This window comes from Corylus avellana, chromosome 11 (assembly GCF_965113065.1).
Source record: "Corylus avellana chromosome 11, dhCorAvel1.hap1.2, whole genome shotgun sequence".
NCBI lineage: Eukaryota > Viridiplantae > Streptophyta > Magnoliopsida > Fagales > Betulaceae > Corylus > Corylus avellana.
The window spans coordinates 1,682,572-1,700,659 of record NC_142500.1 but is presented as its reverse complement, the minus strand read 5'-3'; the positions used below and the strand labels follow the sequence as shown (position 1 = coordinate 1,700,659).

Here is an 18,088-nt window from a genome sequence, read left to right as displayed (position 1 = left end):
AAGACGAGTACAAGATCTGAAATGGAGAGAAGCCGTTTCATTACGAGAATTTACTATTGTTGCATCTAACAATGTAGTTGTGAATGATGTCCAATACAACAACATTAAATCCTAGCCATAAAATAACTCCTTTAAAAATTGCTTGAGTAAAATATTCTCTGTTTCCATCCAATTCATAATTCCTTTCTTTTTTCAACAAAGGGCACACCCCAAGTACACAGAAAACCAAAACACACCTCAAGTATAAGAGACATAGAAAAAGGAAAAAAAAAAAAACATTAAAACTGGTCTTTTATCCAACCATATTTGCCCATTTCATCAGCAAACGCACAACAAATTTCAAAACATCAAACCCATAAAACAAACTCATATCATTTTCAAAATAATTGATTAGCATGACACCAGCATAATCATAATCCAGTACTTAACGCCCCCAACTAACATGAGCATTAGAGTCTTTAACATAACATGAAAATTTATCCTAAAAAAAACAAATCTTCTAAAGAGCTCCTCATCCTCTCAAAGTGTGTTGCTTCACTTCTCCGACGAGTTTGGTCCCCTCTTCTTGCCAAATCCAACAACTACAATCACCCAAAAAACAAGGTTTCCCATCAAAATCATAGCATTAAAAACTCTCAAACCACATATTTCTTAAACCCCATTTCGAACCCTTATCATACAACCATGTTATTGCAAAACCCACATCAAAAAGCATCAAGTAAACTCGAAAATACACAATAATTTGCTAATTGAAAAGCAGAAAAACGTGGTACAAATAAGAGACATACCGGCGGTGACGAATCGGCGGTTGTATTGCATGCGCTTGTGGGCGCGTCCACGCGGCTTCTTCTTCTTGTCTTGCTTGGCCACTTTGGGGGTTTGGCCTCTCACCTTACCCGCACGAGCTAGAGATCCGTGTACCTTACCTGAAAGAAGAAGAAGCACAAATCACCAAAAAGAACAAAAATTGAATCAGAAATTGGAAAAACCAGAAAGAATAGAAACCCTAAGTGAGAGATCTGAGTGGTGATATTAGATTACCCATGTCGGATTGCTAGAGAGTTCTTCGGCCGCTGAGTGATTGCGCTGCTCTCTGAATAGAAAGTGAGAAATCTAGGGTTGGGATTTTGGGAGGGTATATATCAGGAGCTGAGTCTTGTGGGCCGACTTGGACGCCCACAAGAGAGTTCTAGTAAATCGATTTCTTTGAGCCACATACCTATATCCCTCAAGCCTATTAGGCCCGGAAGATGAAGTGTTTGGCCCATGTTATTGGCCCTTGGCTGACATATCACATTCCCACTGCAACCCAATATCATAATCCTCACTCAAGTTAAGGATGTGCAAGAAATTTCGCTTTTCCCTTCTTCATATAATTTATTATATAAATTATCATTTATTCTAAAAGCGTATTATCTCGAGAATATGAAAGTTTTTTTTGCCATGAAAGATCGCATTACCGTGGAAGGATGGTTGTATGGAGCCCATCCTCTATATCAAATGTAGAGAAGGCAAGGGAAAATATGCAAAGGAAGATGGAAAATAAAGTGGAATAGGGAATTGGCATATGAGCATCAAAGCTTTAAAGAGCCCTCGAGTGATTCTTATGCTTCAAGCCTGCTATGAATTTCTAATAAGTGACAAGTGTCAATCAATATTTTTAAATTTTAAAAAAATTAATGTTTAGATTCCTAGATTATCGGATGACAATAAATAATTGTTAACATATTAAAAAAAACATGTGAGAGATGACACTTTGCACTTATTATTTTCTCTATAAATTGAGCCCTTTTTAAGATTTTTGTATTTGCTATTTTTCATATATATATATATATATATATATATAAAGCATATCAACATGGAACAAGAAAAAGGAGTTAAACAAGAACATCAAAATTTTCTTCTACTCATAATCAAAATCCCACTTACTAAAGAAATTTGAATATAGGGATGAAAATTTGTATGCTAGATTATGTCTTTGAGATGAAAAGAATTTTATGTTTAAAAAGTAAAAAGGAAAAGGAAATAAGGTTATCTCAAGCATAAAAAAGTAATAGATAATAATTTCAATAAAAAAAATTTATTGTATTTTCTGTTATTTTTTAATTTTTTGTTTTAAGAAAAGAAAAAGGAAGATGAAAAAAGTTTTATATTCAAACACATAATAATAGACTTTATTCCCCAGACAAGAAAGCAAGAAAGAAAAGTTTCCTAATTCGACTTTATTCGCCATCGTCAAATTAACGCCTAGAATCTCGCTTCGGAATCTCGTATTGCCGGCGTAGATATTAACCCTAAAATCGTGACACGTGTACTAGTAGAATCCGTAATTAGGATGTGTCTGCAATAAAATAAAACTACAATAAAAGCAGTGGATCATTTCTCCACAGCATATAAAATCCGTTGTTAGGGTTTTTTCGGCTAACGCTCTGTCTGCCAAAAGCCACAGACTTGGACAGAGGGAGAGAGCATTTGCCAAGACCATACAATGGCAGACGACTCAGCTTCACTGCCTGCCCAACTCGCCGCAACAACCCTAAAAGACGCCGTTTCATCCTCCGAAGTCCCAAAGGCCGAGTTTTCCGACCGCGTGCCGATCCGATCCATCGTGTCCCGTCCCGACGGCGGTGCGGGGTTCGCTGGGAACCGGGTCCGGATTGGTGGATGGGTCAAGACGGGCCGGAAGGCCGACAAGGACGCATTCGCGTTCCTCGAGCTCAACGACGGGTCGTGCCCGGCGAACCTGCAGGTCATCGTGGACGCGTCCGTGGCGGATCTGAGCCCGCTCGTGCCGACCGGCACGTGCGTGGTCGTCGATGGCGTGCTGAAGCTGCCTCCCGCCGGAACCAAGCAGAAGGTGGAGCTCCGGGGCGAGAAGGTGGTCCACGTTGGCCCTGTTGACCCGGCCAAGTACCCGTTGCCTAAGACCAAGCTCACGCTTGAGTTTCTCAGAGATGTCGTGCACCTTCGACCGAGAACCAACACGGTGAGTTCAGGTGCTAATGCGGATGTGTGTTTGATTTGCTTATTTTAATAGGATTTAGGCAAATGCTTTCGTTTTTCTTATCAAAGAAATGTATTTGCGTTTATTTTTTTATTAGTTTGCAAGTTATTGGTTTTTGGTAGAGAAATTTTGCGATTAGAATAGGATGTTGAATTTGGCGAATTTCTGGAATAGTGTATGAAAGGAAAAATTATTCATTTTTTTTTTGTCTACTGAATTGTAATAGGTTTTAGTTTATATGCATATTGCTTGAGTTGATTGATTTTAAGGCGGGTGTTTGCTCATTTTTTCCAAAATGATGTTCTCTGGCATTGTGTTTGTGATAAGTTCTTGTTTTTTTCACTCCGTACATGCTAAAAGACTGGGGAGATCAACTAGTTGAACTTTTATATCTATAGTCATTTAAAATGTGCTTTGCAGAAATGGAGTGTGGTTTTTTAGTACCAATTTGGATTCTGATGTAAATTAATTTCTTATTCATTACTACTTAAGAGATATGGATATCGTGTGATGGTTTGTTGCTGACTGAGTTCTGATGTATCTATAAAATCCTTGTGCTAATGGTATTCTGCTTTATTTTTTAGCCCTCTTGTGGTTCTCTAAATGTAGTATGCTGTGGTTACAGATATCTGCAGTTGCTCGAATCAGAAATGCCCTTGCATATGCGACACATACATTCTTTTATAAGCATGGATTTCTTTATGTTCACACTCCGATTGTCACCACTAGCGATTGTGAGGGTGCTGGTGAAATGTTTCAAGTTACAACTTTGATTAGTGAAGCTGATAAGTTGGAGAAGGAGTTGATCAAGAATCCTCCTCCATCAGCAGCTGATATAGAAGCTGCTCAGCTTATTGTTAAGGAGAAAGGAGACATTGTTGCTCAACTGAAATCTGCCAAAGCGGGCAAGGGGGAGATCAATGCTTCTGTAGCTGAACTAAAGAAAGCAAAAGAGCATCTAGCAAAGGTGGAGGAGAGATCAAAGCTGAAACCTGGTATTCCTCAAAAGGATGGGAAGATTGACTACACACAAGATTTCTTTGCCCGTCAAGCATTTTTGACCGTCTCTGGCCAATTACAAGTCGAATCTTACGCGTGTTGTCTTAGTAGTGTTTATACGTTTGGGCCCACTTTTAGAGCTGAAAACTCTCACACTTCAAGGCATTTGGCTGAGTTCTGGATGGTTGAGCCTGAAATAGCTTTTGCAGAACTCAAGGTATGTGAAACTTACATTTAGTGAGCTCATTGATATTTCTGGTTTTGTGAAGGCTGATCAAAAGCTTTTTGAGATTCATTGAAAGCTGTAGATGATTGTGTCGATAGGAATTTGTATTTCTGGAAAATCCTGGTGTGGCCAGTTCCCTTTTACTAATCTAATAAAATAATTGTTCCAATTAATTACATCAATTACGGCAATATTTTCGTCCAAGCAATGGAATTCCATAATAATGGGACTTGTTCCAATGCATTCATTTTGATCCCCTTTGTTCATCCATTGCACTGCATCATTGGCAATTGTGATCTGTCAGGATTGCGATGCAAACTCCTATGTTAAATTTCAATATCCTGGAAACATTATTGAAATGGCTTTTATCTATTTTTTGGTGCACCTGCATATATGTGATGTTGAAGCATATTACACATGGAGGTAATATAAAGGTGCCTATTTTTGTAGGATGATATGAACTGTGCAGAGGCATATGTGAAATTTATGTGTCAGTGGTTACTCGACAACTGCATTGATGATATGGAATTTATGGCTGATAAGTTTGATAAGACTTGCATCAATCGACTAAGAATGGTTGCTTCCACCCCTTTTGAGCGTGTTTCATATACTGGGGCCGTGGCACTTCTAGAAGAGGCTGTGAAAGGTGGCAAGAAGTTTGAGAATAAAGTGGAATGGGGCATTGATTTAGCATCTGAACATGAAAGGTATGTGACTGCGGTTTTCAAGTTGCTTCTACTTGAACTTCAGTTTCTTAAGCCCTTGGTTTCCTAATTTTGCAGATACTTGACAGAGGTGAAATTTCAGAAGCCTGTTATTGTCTATAACTACCCGAAAGATATCAAAGCATTCTACATGAGGCTCAATGATGACTCTAAGACAGTGGCTGCTATGGATGTGCTCGTACCAAAGGTCTGCCGTCTTATTATACTTGTTTATTCTTTTGCCTTCCATGAACTCATTCTGATTTCAGTTTTTGCTTCTTTGAATATGAACAAATTGATATTTATCTTATATTTCAGGTAGGAGAGTTGATTGGGGGAAGTCAAAGGGAGGAGCGTCTGGAGGTTATTCAGCAAAGGTCTGAGAACTTTTTGTGCTTTATATTGGTCACCTTACAGTTTGTCACTATGCAAGAACTGTTTTTTTTTTTTTTTTTCCTTTTCACTTCTTGTCGCTTTTCCCAAATAGAAATAATTTTTCTTCCTACCTTGAATCTGTAAATTTGAATTAAGGAAGGCAATCTCATTGGGATGCATTCTTCTATTGCAGAATACTAGACATGGGGCTGCCTCTTGAGCCATATGAGTGGTACCTTGACCTGCGGCGCTTTGGAACGGTCAAACATTGTGGTTTTGGTCTTGGGTTTGAACGCATGCTTCTTTTCGCCACCGGCATTGAGAACATCAGAGACGTTATTCCTTTCCCTAGATATCCCGGGAGAGCTGATCTTTGAGTTACTCTGATGCAAATTGATTTCGGTGTTGTAAAAGAAAAAATTATAGGAGATTTTCTGCAGTTTTTTAATGGTCCAGATTTAATTTCACTTTCATAGAAAACTTCAAATTAAATCTAGACCGTTAAAAAAACTATAGGAGGTTTCTTATATTTTTTGTTTTTGTTTTTTACATCACTTAATCCAAACCCATTGATCTTAGTAATTTGCGACTAGAATTCAATATAAGTTGTTCTGCCTTGTTATTATTTTGTAAGTTATTGTTATGACTGATTTTTTCCAAATTGAAGTGAACCCAGAAATTATAGTAGTGAAATATTTTTTCCCTGTATAAGCCTAAACTCTCCTTGTTGCCATTTCTTGTGTTGTCCAATATGCTTTGTTGATCTGACATAGTTTTTTTTTTTTTTTTTAAGGGTGATGGATGTGCTGTTGATGTCTGCCCAATTTTATTTTTTTGATAAGTGTTATAGCTATGCATATTTATTCCATGATTTTAGTGGACGTTCCCATTTTATAGGAAACTGAAAAGAAAATTACTATAAGTACAACTTTTTTATACCTATTGACACGAACTAGCATATGATTGGAAGGTGGTAAATTCTTTTTAACTAATTTAGTAGTTTCAATCGCATGCATAAGCCCCCGAAATGGAAGTAAACATAAAAACAATTACCAATTGATGAATTTGAGTCTTGTGCCATAATTACATGGTTATCATGATGGTGTTCTACCGTTGGGACACCGAATTGAAGGCATCTAGACGCTTTCATTTGTAAAAAGGATTGTAAGTGCTCCTAATAAATTTTTAATTAAAAAGGGTACGAAAAGATTAATTGTCTATTTTACTTGAGTTTGATCATAGTAACACTTATCGATTGGGAGTTGTATAGGAGTTCGGAGGGACCTAGACAGTGAAAATCGTAGGCGCTTCCTCAAGTTCGACTCAATCATAGCATGGGCATTAATAAGAATTCAAAGTGGTTTATATTAATTAAACATGGAAATTTTCATTGCGGAATTCGAATTCATGTCTTATTGTATACTTAACTATTTTAAAAAATTTCTTGGGCCATGAAACCAGCACCATCCCTAATAAAATTGAGTGTGTGTGAGTCCTCATTATTTTGCAAGTCAAACACATCTTTTTATGCTAAATTGTAGATTTTGTTCCATTTAGAAGTGCGTTTGAAAAAAGTAACAATTTAAAAATGCGTAAATATTCATGTTTTTATGCAGTAAGCAATGAATGCGTTTTTAAAAACTCACGATTTTAAAAGTCGAACTATATTTTTGCACATCAATAACGTTTGACTGTGTTTTTAAATATCATGTTTTTATAAACTGTGTTTTGAATTGCCATCTTTTCAAACCGTTTGAAACTGCTAAACCAAACAGGCAATCACTATAATTTTCTAAATAATGCTACTCTTTACACCAATTTATTACACAGACATCAAATATAGTATATTTTAAGTAGTTTATAATGCCAATCACTTAAAAAAAAAAGTATAAACCACTTAAAATACGGCATGTCAGCTGATATAACACGGGTGTGATAAATATTTATAAAATGTAGCATTACTTTAATTTTATCATGAAATTTAGCTTAGGTTTGTACATCTTCTGTACTCCAAAACGGCAGTCGCTTTTTGCATTGTGCAAAACTTGCACGTGGGTAAGGAGGAAGTGTTACACGTTCACTCTACGTTGTCGTTTGGAATCTCCGTGTGTACAACATTTAAGAATACCATCCCGAACACCGCACGGTTTCGTTCGGTGCAAAGAAAAGTGGAGGTCAGAGGGAGTTAATTGTGACGATGAATAAGCTGACCAGAAAATGGCGAAAATCTCATGAAGACGACGACTTCTCTCTTCCTACTCACGATGATACTCGTCCCATGGACACCCAAGGTCTCTCTCTCTCTCTCTCTCATGTTTAAATCTGCGTTGATTGCGGAGAAATTGCGAGCAGAGAAAAGAAATTCAATTTTTGAATTTGGAGGTTTTCACTTGCTGGGAGCTTTTAATTGTTTAGCGTATAATTTTGCAGAACAGGAGGAGTTGATTCGATCGTTAGAAAAGACTCAATCTCAACAGAGTCGTCTATGGAGGGTATTTTATATGATTTTCGTTTCTCAAAAAACAGAAATGGGCCTCCACTTAATGTTTCACGTTCTGTTCTTTGCTTGATTTTCTTTTTATCCGAATAATGAAATCCAATTTACTCTTTTTGTTTTGGTTTGTGTCTTTTTGGTAGCGTCTGTTCGCAGCAATTCTCTTTTGTTTTGCGCTATTTCTTGTGTACTCCATCTTCCAGCAGGCTTCATCTCCATGGGAACTGGTACGGAATCCTTCATTACGCTATTTCCAAACTTTTTGGCTTAGGGCAACTCAATGGTGGAGTTCTTAAAATTCTAACCATTAGTTCATTATTCATATTTTATGACCTCAAACGTAATAGAGACTATAATTCTAACATTCATCCAACAATACTGATGTGACACTCCTAACTAATTCTTAGATTAATCATTGTTAAATAAATTAAAAAATCCAATAGTTGATTAAGAGTGTCACATCGAACACTGTTAGATAAAATTATAGTATCTAGCATTTCTCTCTCTATGTATATACATACATAACGGTCCAGGAAAAGTACTAGCCATGGTGCTAGACTAATTAAAGTTATAATTGGTGTTAACTAGAATCATTGGGTACATATGTGTTTTCACAGTCCATTCAACCAATGTGGGAAGTAATGGGGTACCACAAATATACTATTGAATCATTGATAATGGTTACGTTTTTTAGAATCATGCAAAAGCTGTTGGTTATGTTGTCATAAATGGTAGATTTTACAAAATTTGTGACAACAAAGTGTGTTAATCTAGAAACATGATCTGATAATGGTGTTAGGTGTGGGTACCAATCCATTTGGGTCGGAAGTGTTCACTCTCCAACTTCCGACCCAACAGACGTTAGAAGTTAGATGTGCCTTCAAGGCGACCCACACCCTAGGAGGTGCTGAGTTGAGCCGACACTGACAACATCGGCTTAGAGGTTGGTGACCGACATTTTGAAGTAAAACAATCGTTGGGTTCAATTCAGTTCTGACTTCTAACCCAATGTCAGTTGGAAATAAAAGAAAGGGTTCTGACCTTCGAGCCAACCGGTAAGGTTGGAACCCCTCAGATCAGGTTGGTGGCTTGGATAATTGAACAGCTTAGGGTGTTGGAAAATGCTGTGTATTACACTATTATATCAAATTTTGTAAATATTTGGAACTTGTTTGTTTGTTTGTTTGTTTTTGGCATTCCAGAGATTTCTTAATACTACAGAGTTCAAACTAGGGGCTATATAATTGCATATTGCATCTCATGACTTTTTGCTTTTAAAATTGGCATTTGTTCAATTAACTTTAACCCGTTGTTTCTTTGATGAACAGAGGTATCATGCTTACTTCATGGAGGAGGTGGACTCGTGGATGATTATATCTGCAGGTTCATTTCTCTGCTTATCACCATCTTTTTGCATTTGTTTTTGGCTGATTGCATTTCATTTATTGTGGGAGAGCCTTAATATCAAGTGTTCAACTAGCTTTTCGTTCAGTGTTTATTTTTTGGCCCTTGCATATATGGTTCTTTTACTACCTTACCCAGTCTTGGTTATCAGTCAAATTCACTGTTTCATGAGATGTGCGCGTTTGGACTAGTTTCAAGGGTGGCCAGGCAACAGTTTGTTCTGTGTTCCTTAACACATCATTTGTCTTTAATCTCTGTATTGTTACTATTAGAAGCGAGGAAATTTGACACCAGATATTGTGACTGAGGTTATGTTTCATACAATTGTTGTTAAATTCTTTTCTGATATAACTCTCGATTTTAAATTTGCACAGATTGGCTAGCTGTTTTAGCATGTTCATTGGCCATCATAGGGCTACTTCATAACTCGAAGCATCATAGGCAATGGATGTGGTACTCGTGCTTTGCTGGCATTATATTGGCAGTTTTCTGGTTATATTACATGCTGAGGTATGTCTAATTTCGTACATATTCTCTCTTGGTGCATTTTCTATTTCTACAACCAATTTTCAATACTACCATTTCAAAAACACAAACTAGAGAAAATTTTGCACTGCGCATCTGTTGATGAAAAATTTCTAGGCTTCTGTCCCCCCTCATTTCTTTTGCTTCATTGCCTTCCAATGCTTTTTCTCTTTTTCCTTTTTCAATCAAAGCTTCTTTCAATCTTCATTCAATTAAGTTGTGTTTCACTCTTCACTGTTCAATTTGTGTGCATTGAGCTGCAGAAATTGTGTTCTATAACGGTTCAGCTTTAGGTTCTCCAGGCCTAGTAAAATGATTTTTTTTTTTTTGGGTGAAGTGTGTTTTAGTATTTATATCCTGCTTTGTGTTCTAACATGTTAAGTTGCAATCATCTGTATACTTATCTGATACTTCCTTGGGTGGTAGATTGTCAAAGTTCCGGTGGGATGTTATCTGGCTTCCATTCGGGCCTGTTAGGTATGTTATAGCTTATTTGTCTCTGCATTTGTGTGTAACATTTTGTTCACTGAGAAATACACATACATGCATGGGAATTGCAGTGGAGCTGGAATGTGTTTGTACGTGGATCATCTACTGTCGGAGTCATCAGAAGAAATTAGAAAGCTTCGAGGCTATATGTATGCTTATAAAGCCATTTGAAAGGGAATTGCGGTTGCTGTAGTGGAGTTTGAGCTAGATTTTCAAAGAGATACGGGAAAAGACTGAAGGAGTGAAGGACATGGCTCCAGTGATGTGTGATGTTATATTAAGTTTTTGATGTGGATGTACTAAATTCTGAATGAAGCAACAAACCCCAATTTAGTATTTAAAAGCAAATACAGAATTGATTAATTAGATGTAGAGGTTTGGTCTTTTTTTTTTTTCCGAACAAATCATGTGAAATGATGAACTTCTATTGGCTATCATCTCACCATATAAATCTAGAATTCAAGTTGGTGTTTGTCGAAATGAGACAAGTATCATGTTGTTTGCCTTTTAAGCCCTAAAGACGGCAACAATGGTGTGCTAAAATGGCGGCATCTTCTACAAATGAAGATCCAGCAAGAGAGAGAATGCAACCTTAAAAAGGAAAATGCTAGAAGTACTACCATCTTTATTATAATACCTCTACAAATGCTTATGCGGCATTACGAGCCATATGAGACGTTAATTTAGTAGTTGAAATGATAAATGTAGGATAACTACTATGTCTATGTCAGATTGTAAAGAGGGTGTAGTAAAATTTGTAGTACTCTTATCGGCATTAGAATTGGTTTTAACTATTTCAACTACAACCAACTGAAAGTATCAAAGTCGTGAATCAAAAGATTTAAGAAACCAGGTATCTAAAGAACTACCCACTCAACACTATAGCCAAAACCCATGTAATCTTTAGAGAATGATTCTTCAAGGAAATCTCTACAATCACTCATTGGAATTTTAGCAACAGCAACAAGAGGGTAGAGCTCTTCCTATTCATTTTCGTCATCATCTTCCTTGTAAGCACTGCTAAAGTGCTAACCAAGGTCAAACCTCTCCAACCTGTACCCAAAAGAAAATTTAAAACAACAAATTAATAATGAAAAAAGTTAATGAAAAGAAGTAGAAGAATACATCTACACACTCAAATTGAAAGTAAGTTTATATTTTAGACTTGAGACTGATTCCTTCCAGAATGAACCAACAACATGAAACAGCATAAGGGAGACAAACTTCTTTCTCTAGTTCACTATGTCAATAGCCTACATGAAAGGGCATATTAACTTCTATAACCCATTAAAGCTGCCTAGAGATTGTCTAACATTTCCTGCATTCCTTTTCCTCTATTACAACAAATAAAAAGAGAAGTTTTTAGCTCCACCTGTATATGAAACAATATAACATGTATGCAAAATAATGTAATACAAACCTCCAATACGTTTAAAGCTGTATACAACTATATATGGTGATGGTGATGGTGCCTTTAATCCGTACTTAAAAAGTTATTAACGCATGCCAGAACGATAAATGAAAATGAGATGAACAAGAGTGATGTTATTACATTATCAATGGATAAGTAAGATTCACTTCTTCTCTTCAAAATGAAGTAAAAGCTAACAACCATCAGAACAATCTTCCGTTGTTTGAAAGATCAAGATTCTTAGTCTAAATGAGCATGAGAACAAAAACATTATAAAAAATGGGGCATGAAAAGCCTAGTTAAACTCATCAACTCATAGATTGCTTTCAGACATATATAGGGATTACTCATTGCAAATCACTGTCTGCTTAAAGAAACCAATAATTCATATTCTGCTATATGGATGAAGGAATATCTAAGCAAACAAAGGACTAAAACACACACACACATTATAAGTCTTGAAAGATTGTCTATATTATGTCGTCTAGTATCTGTTTAATTAGAGAAAAGGGATATGCAAGGCTACAATCATTGGGAATTAAAAAAACTTAAAGAAATTGCAGGACCTGATCTAATACCAAGGAAAGAATCCTCTATGTGCAGGGGTTGGGGGAAACTGAATCTCTTGATGAAGTGACAACAAAAAACAACAGAAAAATCAATACCAAACATAGTGTTATACTCAGAAAGCAAAAACTAATATTAAGTTCCATTAATCATAACAAGACACTTAAAAAAATTTAATCACCCCAAAATACAGTGCACCACACATTAGAAAAAAAAAAAAAAAAAAAAAAAAAAAAAAAAAAAAAAAAATTCAGAAATAACAGTCATCTGGAATTTGAATGGAACATCATGGGATTAGGGAAAAATGAAGATAAAACACAATATAAAATCTTACCTTTCTTTCACTTCCACTTCCTCTACCTTTTCTTGAGAATGTCCCCCAGTTCTTGGAATTGACCCATGAGCACCATCATAAGCATTTGGTGAAACAAGACTTTCCAGATACAAAACCCCATCAAATTCAGAAAGCTCATATGGGGAAATGAATATCCTCCTACAACGGTTTTCCTGCAAATTGTAGGCATCCACTTTCAGTCCACCTTGGAGGATTAAAGCTTCACCATTCTTAGCAAAGCATAACGGTATCGAATAGTCAAGAACATATGCCGGCTCCGTCCGTCGTGAAACATTGGCCAATTTAATCCAAGACACCTCTGCTCCCTCTTCCTCCATTGCCCACAGCTCAACACCCTTCCTAAATTCAGAACAACACGCACAAAGACACTCTCCTAGAACACCCAGCATCGGCCCTGCAGCGAAACTCCCATCAGGCTTTGGCAACTCACGAAATTTCTCCTCCACAAGATCAAAGGAAACGATCAGCGCCATTCTATCTGTATCTCCTCCATGTTTTGCTTGCCAATAAACAGACCCATTGAAGAAGGTCCCCATCGGATCAAGAAGATCAAATTTGCACCCACCATAACAAATCCTCCTCCAAGAACTGGTTTTTAGCGAGAAAACATCCACGTTGATCATCTTCTCAGATCCATTTCCACGAATTACTCTAACTAGCTTGTAATCATCATTGCAAGAATCATAACCAAAACCATAAGAACCATCTCCCTCGCCCTGGGGTTCTTGTAGCTTCTTGTACTCTCTTATACATGGGTTCCATACGATGACGTTTCTTTCACCTAGGCCTAAACACAACAACCCGTTACAAGAACCCAGAAGCTTAGCAGAACGGATGGAACCCGTTTCAACTGGTAATTGAAGATTCTTTACAGCAGAGTTTTGGTCATCATCGCCATTGAATAAGGCTTCGTAGTCAAAAAACTGGATCTTACACCGATAGATAAACGACATAAAGACTTTGTGCATTGATCTTCGTTTAAGGTGCATTTTGATGAAGTGGGGGTCAGAGATAAGAAAGCGCCATAGCTTTGAAACGCACCTGAGCCGACATAAAGACTTAATGGGCAATCTTGAAAGTATTTCCTCCATGATTTCGTAGGGAAGGGTGGCGGCCATGGCCGTCTCGCTTTGGTTTGCCTGCCTTGCCGCCATTCCTTTCGTCACAGCTTCTCACGCAGAGAGGGTGGTATGTTTGTCCGGTATCGTACAGCACACAGTTTATACGCAGCGCTATCCTTTATATATACCATCATTTTGGTTTTGGGATAACGTAAAAATCCCCATGCTGAGTCACGCGTTTGTTAAAGCGTTAACTTACGCCACGGTTTCAGACGAGAAAATGGAGGTAAGAAAAGGAAACACTCGGCAGCCGGCACAATTAGCGGCGATTTCGAAGATCTTATCTCTCACAGGCGGAGAAGATTCGACTAAATCTTAAGCTACCATATTTGTTAAATCCTATGCGCCATATTCATCCTCCTAATTCCTAAAGAAAGCCTACGTGCCACGTTGTGATCTCACTTTATAAATCCATTGATGGATGGGACAAGAGACGAAGAAATAGCAGCTTTTCCTACTTGCGAGCTCAAAAGGTCAAATGGGATAAGGCAAAAATAGAATGAAAATGATATTACAAAAATTAAAACATTAAGGGGGTATTTCATTAAGAGTAATAGTTACAAGGAAATAAATATAGTTTTTCCTATTTTTAAGAGTAATTAATACTAAAAACTATATTTTAATTCAACAATTATCTTATAATATTGATTGATAAGAGAGAGAAAATTGCATTTATTTTTTTAATTTAAAAACCCTTACCACGTCAGTTTGAAAAAATTTTTGGGTTCATTTGTTTGACTCCCTAACACTTCTCATATCATTTTAACCGGTTTCACTTTCCCCTCCCCAATCTCAACCAAAGAAAGTACATAATAAGGTACCACCATCACCTCATGCAAAGGATTTTTCAACAAGATAGAAGCAATTGGAAAAACTGCATTCACTACAACCAAAGATAAAATAACCAAGTTGAGATTCTTCTACAAGCAATAATAATCGTAAATCGGGAAAAACAAGTCTGATTCATAAAACTTAAAATGCCAAGACAAACTCTCATCTAAAACCACCACCCTTATAACAGCAAGTTTTCTTATAACAGATAATTAATAAATCAATCATCCTCTTCAATGACCTTCGTTCCCAAACCCCCAAGTCCCTCTGGTGGGACTTCAGCAACGGTGACAAGAGAGTAGAGCTCTTCCTTTGCATCTTCATCGTCGTTCCTCTTTCGAGCAATGCGAACCCTAATCCTCCTTGGAACACTTCGGATTCCCCTGCTCCAGATGTGCTTGTTCAACTTCACATCCACTCTGACATCCTTCGTTCCCATAGCTTTTTGTGCAAACTTTCTGATCTCCTTTATTGCCTTGGGAGCCTTCTTCTTGAATGTGCTGTTTTTCAAGAATGATAGTAGAAAACAATCTACTTAGATCCCTTCACATAATCTTAGAAATAGTAATTATATTCATTGTACAGTTCTGCACAATTACTGTCTTCCATGTAATAATGCAAACTTGGAATAAACTGAAATATGTTGAATCATAAAATTTCACATTACCACCACATCACCTCTTACATTAAAAGGGGTAAACGCAATGGTTGTGGTGAAAATAGTTGGTGACTATTATCACTATGTCATCATGATAACATGCAATGCATATCCATCACATGCATTGCAACAAACTGAGGGAATCACCATTGCTTCAGCAACGGAAGCAATAACAGATGAACCATTGAAATACAGCTTTTGCATTAAAACACCAACCAATGTGCTTCTCCCCCCTTGTTTTTAATGTCGCTTAATTAAAATGACCAATGAGCTTTAGCTCAAATGGTACTTACTCTATTTGTAGCAAGATGGAGGGAAGAGGTCGTGGGTTCAAGTCTGGTGCATGTGTAAGTTAAGCAAACATTATCTCATCCATTGTTTATACCAGCCCTTGTTCTCCATCAACAACCACAGCTAGCCCATGGGGAATAAGGCACGAAGAGAGGGAGATCATTTATGTACATTACCAACTATTACTTAGAAAATTTTAGTGAACATAAACTCAGAATCTCACTCCATGACTGAGAGAGTATTTAGTGGTCCAAGACCTCAGACAGGCACCCAACCAATTATCAGAATTTGGCAGGGAATCTGACATTGTGACCATGGTCTACAACCTCATCCTAAACAAACACTTTTCCTAGCAATCAAACCCCTCCCCCTCTCTCTCTCTCACACACACACCATATTGTGATGACTGCCTCCCCCCCCCCCCCCCCCCTCCCCCTCTCCACCAAAGAGAAAAGCCCATGTGAACAATTGCCAGCAGACACCTCTGCCACGACATCCACCACAATCTCACAACCTACACTTGAAGCCTTCCAACTAAATACCCAACTAACGAAGTTTCTTATGACTATCAGAACCACTGCCCATTACCAAGCATTAGAAAGCCAGTCAGCATCATCAAACCCCCAATTTTCCATCTCCAATCCTTTATCTAATCACCACCCCAACTGCATAAAGGTTTCTTTCTGCTGCTGAGGAATGACTTCACTCACTACCCTCCACTGTAAACGGAAAAAGAAAGGCCACCAAAGGCCTCCGTATAAGACAGGTACAGCTAAGGAATAGTGCACTCAAAGGAACAAATCACCAAAGTGTTCCCAACGTACATTGTCAAACGGTACTTGGATAATTCAACCTACTTCTCATAGCATGGCCACCTTCTATATCCATTAACCAAACGTAAATCCAAATCGAAATTTCATAGATTGGACAACCTCGAATAACCCATGACATGTGAAAACCACCCAACCCCCTAACCGTGTTCCTACACCTCAATGAAAAAAGTAGAAACACAACATTAAGCCACTCAAACAGCAAGTTATACAACCAAGAAACAACATAACACATAATTGATAAACCCAACATGATAATTGCACATAAGAAAGCTTTAAAACGATCAAAACAAAAGGCAGAAGAAAAAAAAAAGTGTTACCAGCTATGCAAGCGCTTGTGGAGGTTGATCGTATATTCTCTGGTAACTACCTCCTCCTTCCTCCCCTTGGTATTCTCCACCATTTTCACTCTCCCTTCTCCTCAAACGGACTACCTGCCATTCAATCACACACTCGTCATTTTATATTTCCCACAACAGCCTAAATTCCATTGAAATATAAGAAGCTTTTCCTAGATACACACCCAAAACCATTTGAATTTCAAAGCATAACCAAAATAATCTTTAACAAAAAAACCAACAATAAAAATAAATCTTTAAAGGTAAACTAGGAGCTTTATAGAAATTCAAGGATAGTCAAATCATTTGGTTGCTGGGAAACCGCAGGGATCGTAAAAAGAAAAAAACCTATTGCAAAATAAGATAACATGAGATCCAGAGCATTGTTTCATTTTCTTTCTCTGGGTTTTTCTCAGCAATCAAACAGTGGGTAAAGCACTTAAGCTAAGCGCTTAGAGAGCGAGAGAGAGAGAGAGAGAGAGAGAGAGACCTTGAGGGCTTCGAGTGGTGCAGAGAGAGAGAGAAGCGATAGCGGAGGTGGGTGCTCAACTAAAAACTTAGAACCAAAACCCTACATCGCATACCGTAATAAAGGTCTATAATTGTTTTTTTTTTTTCTTTTTTAATTTGTTCATAGTCTAGCAAAATGGCGTTTTTAACCTTATGGCAGCGGTGGGCCGGTGGCCCCCTGCTTTCTTTGCTGTTTCCTTTTGGTTCTCTCTCTCTCTCTCTGTCTGGGGCTTTTGACCCTGGGAATAAGGCAAGCGTGGGCCGGGTACTTAGGATAGGTGCAGCCTGACCCAACCCGGAGTGTAACTTTCTGGGTTTTGTTGGGGGGGGGGGGGGGGGGGGGGGCATATTATATATATAAAATCTGATATTTTGTGTTGAGCGAAGTTGGGTTGTAGATTATTATTATTATTTTTATTTAACTCAGTCCTATTAAACTGATATTTATTTTTAAAACATATAATTTTGATATTCATTTTCAATTTTCATATGCTCTAAAAATATATGTCAGTTATATCTTAAATCTACGGACTAGTTATTTCCATTTCAAAAAAAAAAAAAAAAGAGGACAAGTTATTTGTTTCTTCATTTTTTTTATTAAACAAAGAGAATGCCTAAGTTCACTATGTTAGACTTTATGTTGGCTCATTTGGTGTTTAAAATATGCGTTTATATTTATTTGGGACATGGGTAGTTGTGTATTTAGGTCTGCATTGAAAAAAGTACAAAATTCTCCAAGGAAACACATACACAGACTGCAGCTAGTGTTCGAACATGAAGAGGTCCATGAAGTAAATGTTCATTGTGATGTTTGGATCAATGAAGTAAATGTCCATGAAGTAGATCATCTTTAAAAGATCAATTCTATTCATTCTTTGGTATCTCTCCGAAGCACGAAATTCAAAAGCATCTAAGAGGAGTTGAGAGACATCTTCGGGTACCAAATATCGTGATTG

General features: G+C 37.4%; 5 protein-coding genes across 5 annotated transcripts; 2 read left to right on the top strand and 3 right to left on the bottom strand.

The window, feature by feature from the left end:
• Positions 1 to 356: 356 nt before the first annotated feature.
• LOC148582975 (Ribosomal protein S30 family protein) lies at positions 357 to 1,147 on the bottom strand. The gene is made up of 3 exons (XM_088511878.1): positions 1,042 to 1,147; positions 789 to 926; positions 357 to 581 (listed from the first exon to the last, which is right to left on the bottom strand). Exons 1-3 carry the CDS (start codon positions 1,043 to 1,045, stop codon positions 535 to 537), a joined length of 189 nt encoding a protein of 62 aa, XP_088368004.1. The 5' UTR covers positions 1,046 to 1,147; the 3' UTR covers positions 357 to 534.
• A 1,268-nt stretch (positions 1,148 to 2,415) lies between these two features.
• On the top strand, positions 2,416 to 6,019 carry SYNC1 (Class II aminoacyl-tRNA and biotin synthetases superfamily protein). The gene is made up of 6 exons (XM_059577267.2): positions 2,416 to 2,986; positions 3,630 to 4,220; positions 4,680 to 4,936; positions 5,012 to 5,141; positions 5,252 to 5,310; positions 5,502 to 6,019. The coding sequence occupies exons 1-6, from the start codon at positions 2,489 to 2,491 to the stop codon at positions 5,683 to 5,685; spliced, it is 1,719 nt and encodes a 572-aa protein (XP_059433250.1). The 5' UTR covers positions 2,416 to 2,488; the 3' UTR covers positions 5,686 to 6,019.
• Positions 6,020 to 7,456: 1,437 nt separating this feature from the next.
• LOC132166168 (histone-lysine N-methyltransferase) lies at positions 7,457 to 10,592 on the top strand. Its single transcript, XM_059576941.2, has 7 exons — positions 7,457 to 7,599; positions 7,739 to 7,800; positions 7,946 to 8,029; positions 9,131 to 9,185; positions 9,581 to 9,716; positions 10,158 to 10,208; positions 10,292 to 10,592. Exons 1-7 carry the CDS (start codon positions 7,506 to 7,508, stop codon positions 10,389 to 10,391), a joined length of 582 nt encoding a protein of 193 aa, XP_059432924.1. The 5' UTR covers positions 7,457 to 7,505; the 3' UTR covers positions 10,392 to 10,592.
• A 400-nt stretch (positions 10,593 to 10,992) lies between these two features.
• Positions 10,993 to 13,917, bottom strand: LOC132165719 (F-box/kelch-repeat protein At3g06240). Its single transcript, XM_059576391.2, has 2 exons — positions 12,533 to 13,917; positions 10,993 to 11,273 (listed from the first exon to the last, which is right to left on the bottom strand). Exons 1-2 carry the CDS (start codon positions 13,705 to 13,707, stop codon positions 11,249 to 11,251), a joined length of 1,200 nt encoding a protein of 399 aa, XP_059432374.2. The 5' UTR covers positions 13,708 to 13,917; the 3' UTR covers positions 10,993 to 11,248.
• A 613-nt stretch (positions 13,918 to 14,530) lies between these two features.
• On the bottom strand, positions 14,531 to 17,203 carry LOC132165586 (Ribosomal protein L31e family protein). Its single transcript, XM_059576213.1, has 3 exons — positions 17,113 to 17,203; positions 16,605 to 16,718; positions 14,531 to 15,005 (listed from the first exon to the last, which is right to left on the bottom strand). Exons 2-3 carry the CDS (start codon positions 16,685 to 16,687, stop codon positions 14,726 to 14,728), a joined length of 363 nt encoding a protein of 120 aa, XP_059432196.1. The 5' UTR covers positions 16,688 to 16,718; positions 17,113 to 17,203; the 3' UTR covers positions 14,531 to 14,725.
• Positions 17,204 to 18,088: the final 885 nt, after the last annotated feature.

Coding starts and splice junctions, on each gene's coding strand:
- LOC132166168 (XM_059576941.2), top strand. CDS start 7,506: ATGAATAAGCTGACCAGAAAATGGCGAAAATCTCATGAAGACGACGAC. Junction 7,801..7,945: donor AACAGAGTCGTCTATGGAGG/GTATTTTATATG, acceptor TCTTTTTGGTAG/CGTCTGTTCGCAGCAATTCT. Junction 9,186..9,580: donor GTGGATGATTATATCTGCAG/GTTCATTTCTCT, acceptor AAATTTGCACAG/ATTGGCTAGCTGTTTTAGCA.
- LOC132165719 (XM_059576391.2), bottom strand. CDS start 13,707: ATGGCGGCAAGGCAGGCAAACCAAAGCGAGACGGCCATGGCCGCCACC. Junction 11,274..12,532: donor GAAGTGGAAGTGAAAGAAAG/GTAAGATTTTAT, acceptor TTTTGGGTACAG/GTTGGAGAGGTTTGACCTTG.
- LOC148582975 (XM_088511878.1), bottom strand. Junction 582..788: donor CCGCCGATTCGTCACCGCCG/GTATGTCTCTTA, acceptor GGGTGATTGTAG/TTGTTGGATTTGGCAAGAAG.
- LOC132165586 (XM_059576213.1), bottom strand. CDS start 16,687: ATGGTGGAGAATACCAAGGGGAGGAAGGAGGAGGTAGTTACCAGAGAA. Junction 15,006..16,604: donor CACAAGCGCTTGCATAGCTG/GTAACACTTTTT, acceptor CTTGAAAAACAG/CACATTCAAGAAGAAGGCTC.
- SYNC1 (XM_059577267.2), top strand. CDS start 2,489: ATGGCAGACGACTCAGCTTCACTGCCTGCCCAACTCGCCGCAACAACC. Junction 2,987..3,629: donor TTCGACCGAGAACCAACACG/GTGAGTTCAGGT, acceptor CTGTGGTTACAG/ATATCTGCAGTTGCTCGAAT. Junction 4,937..5,011: donor TTAGCATCTGAACATGAAAG/GTATGTGACTGC, acceptor CTAATTTTGCAG/ATACTTGACAGAGGTGAAAT.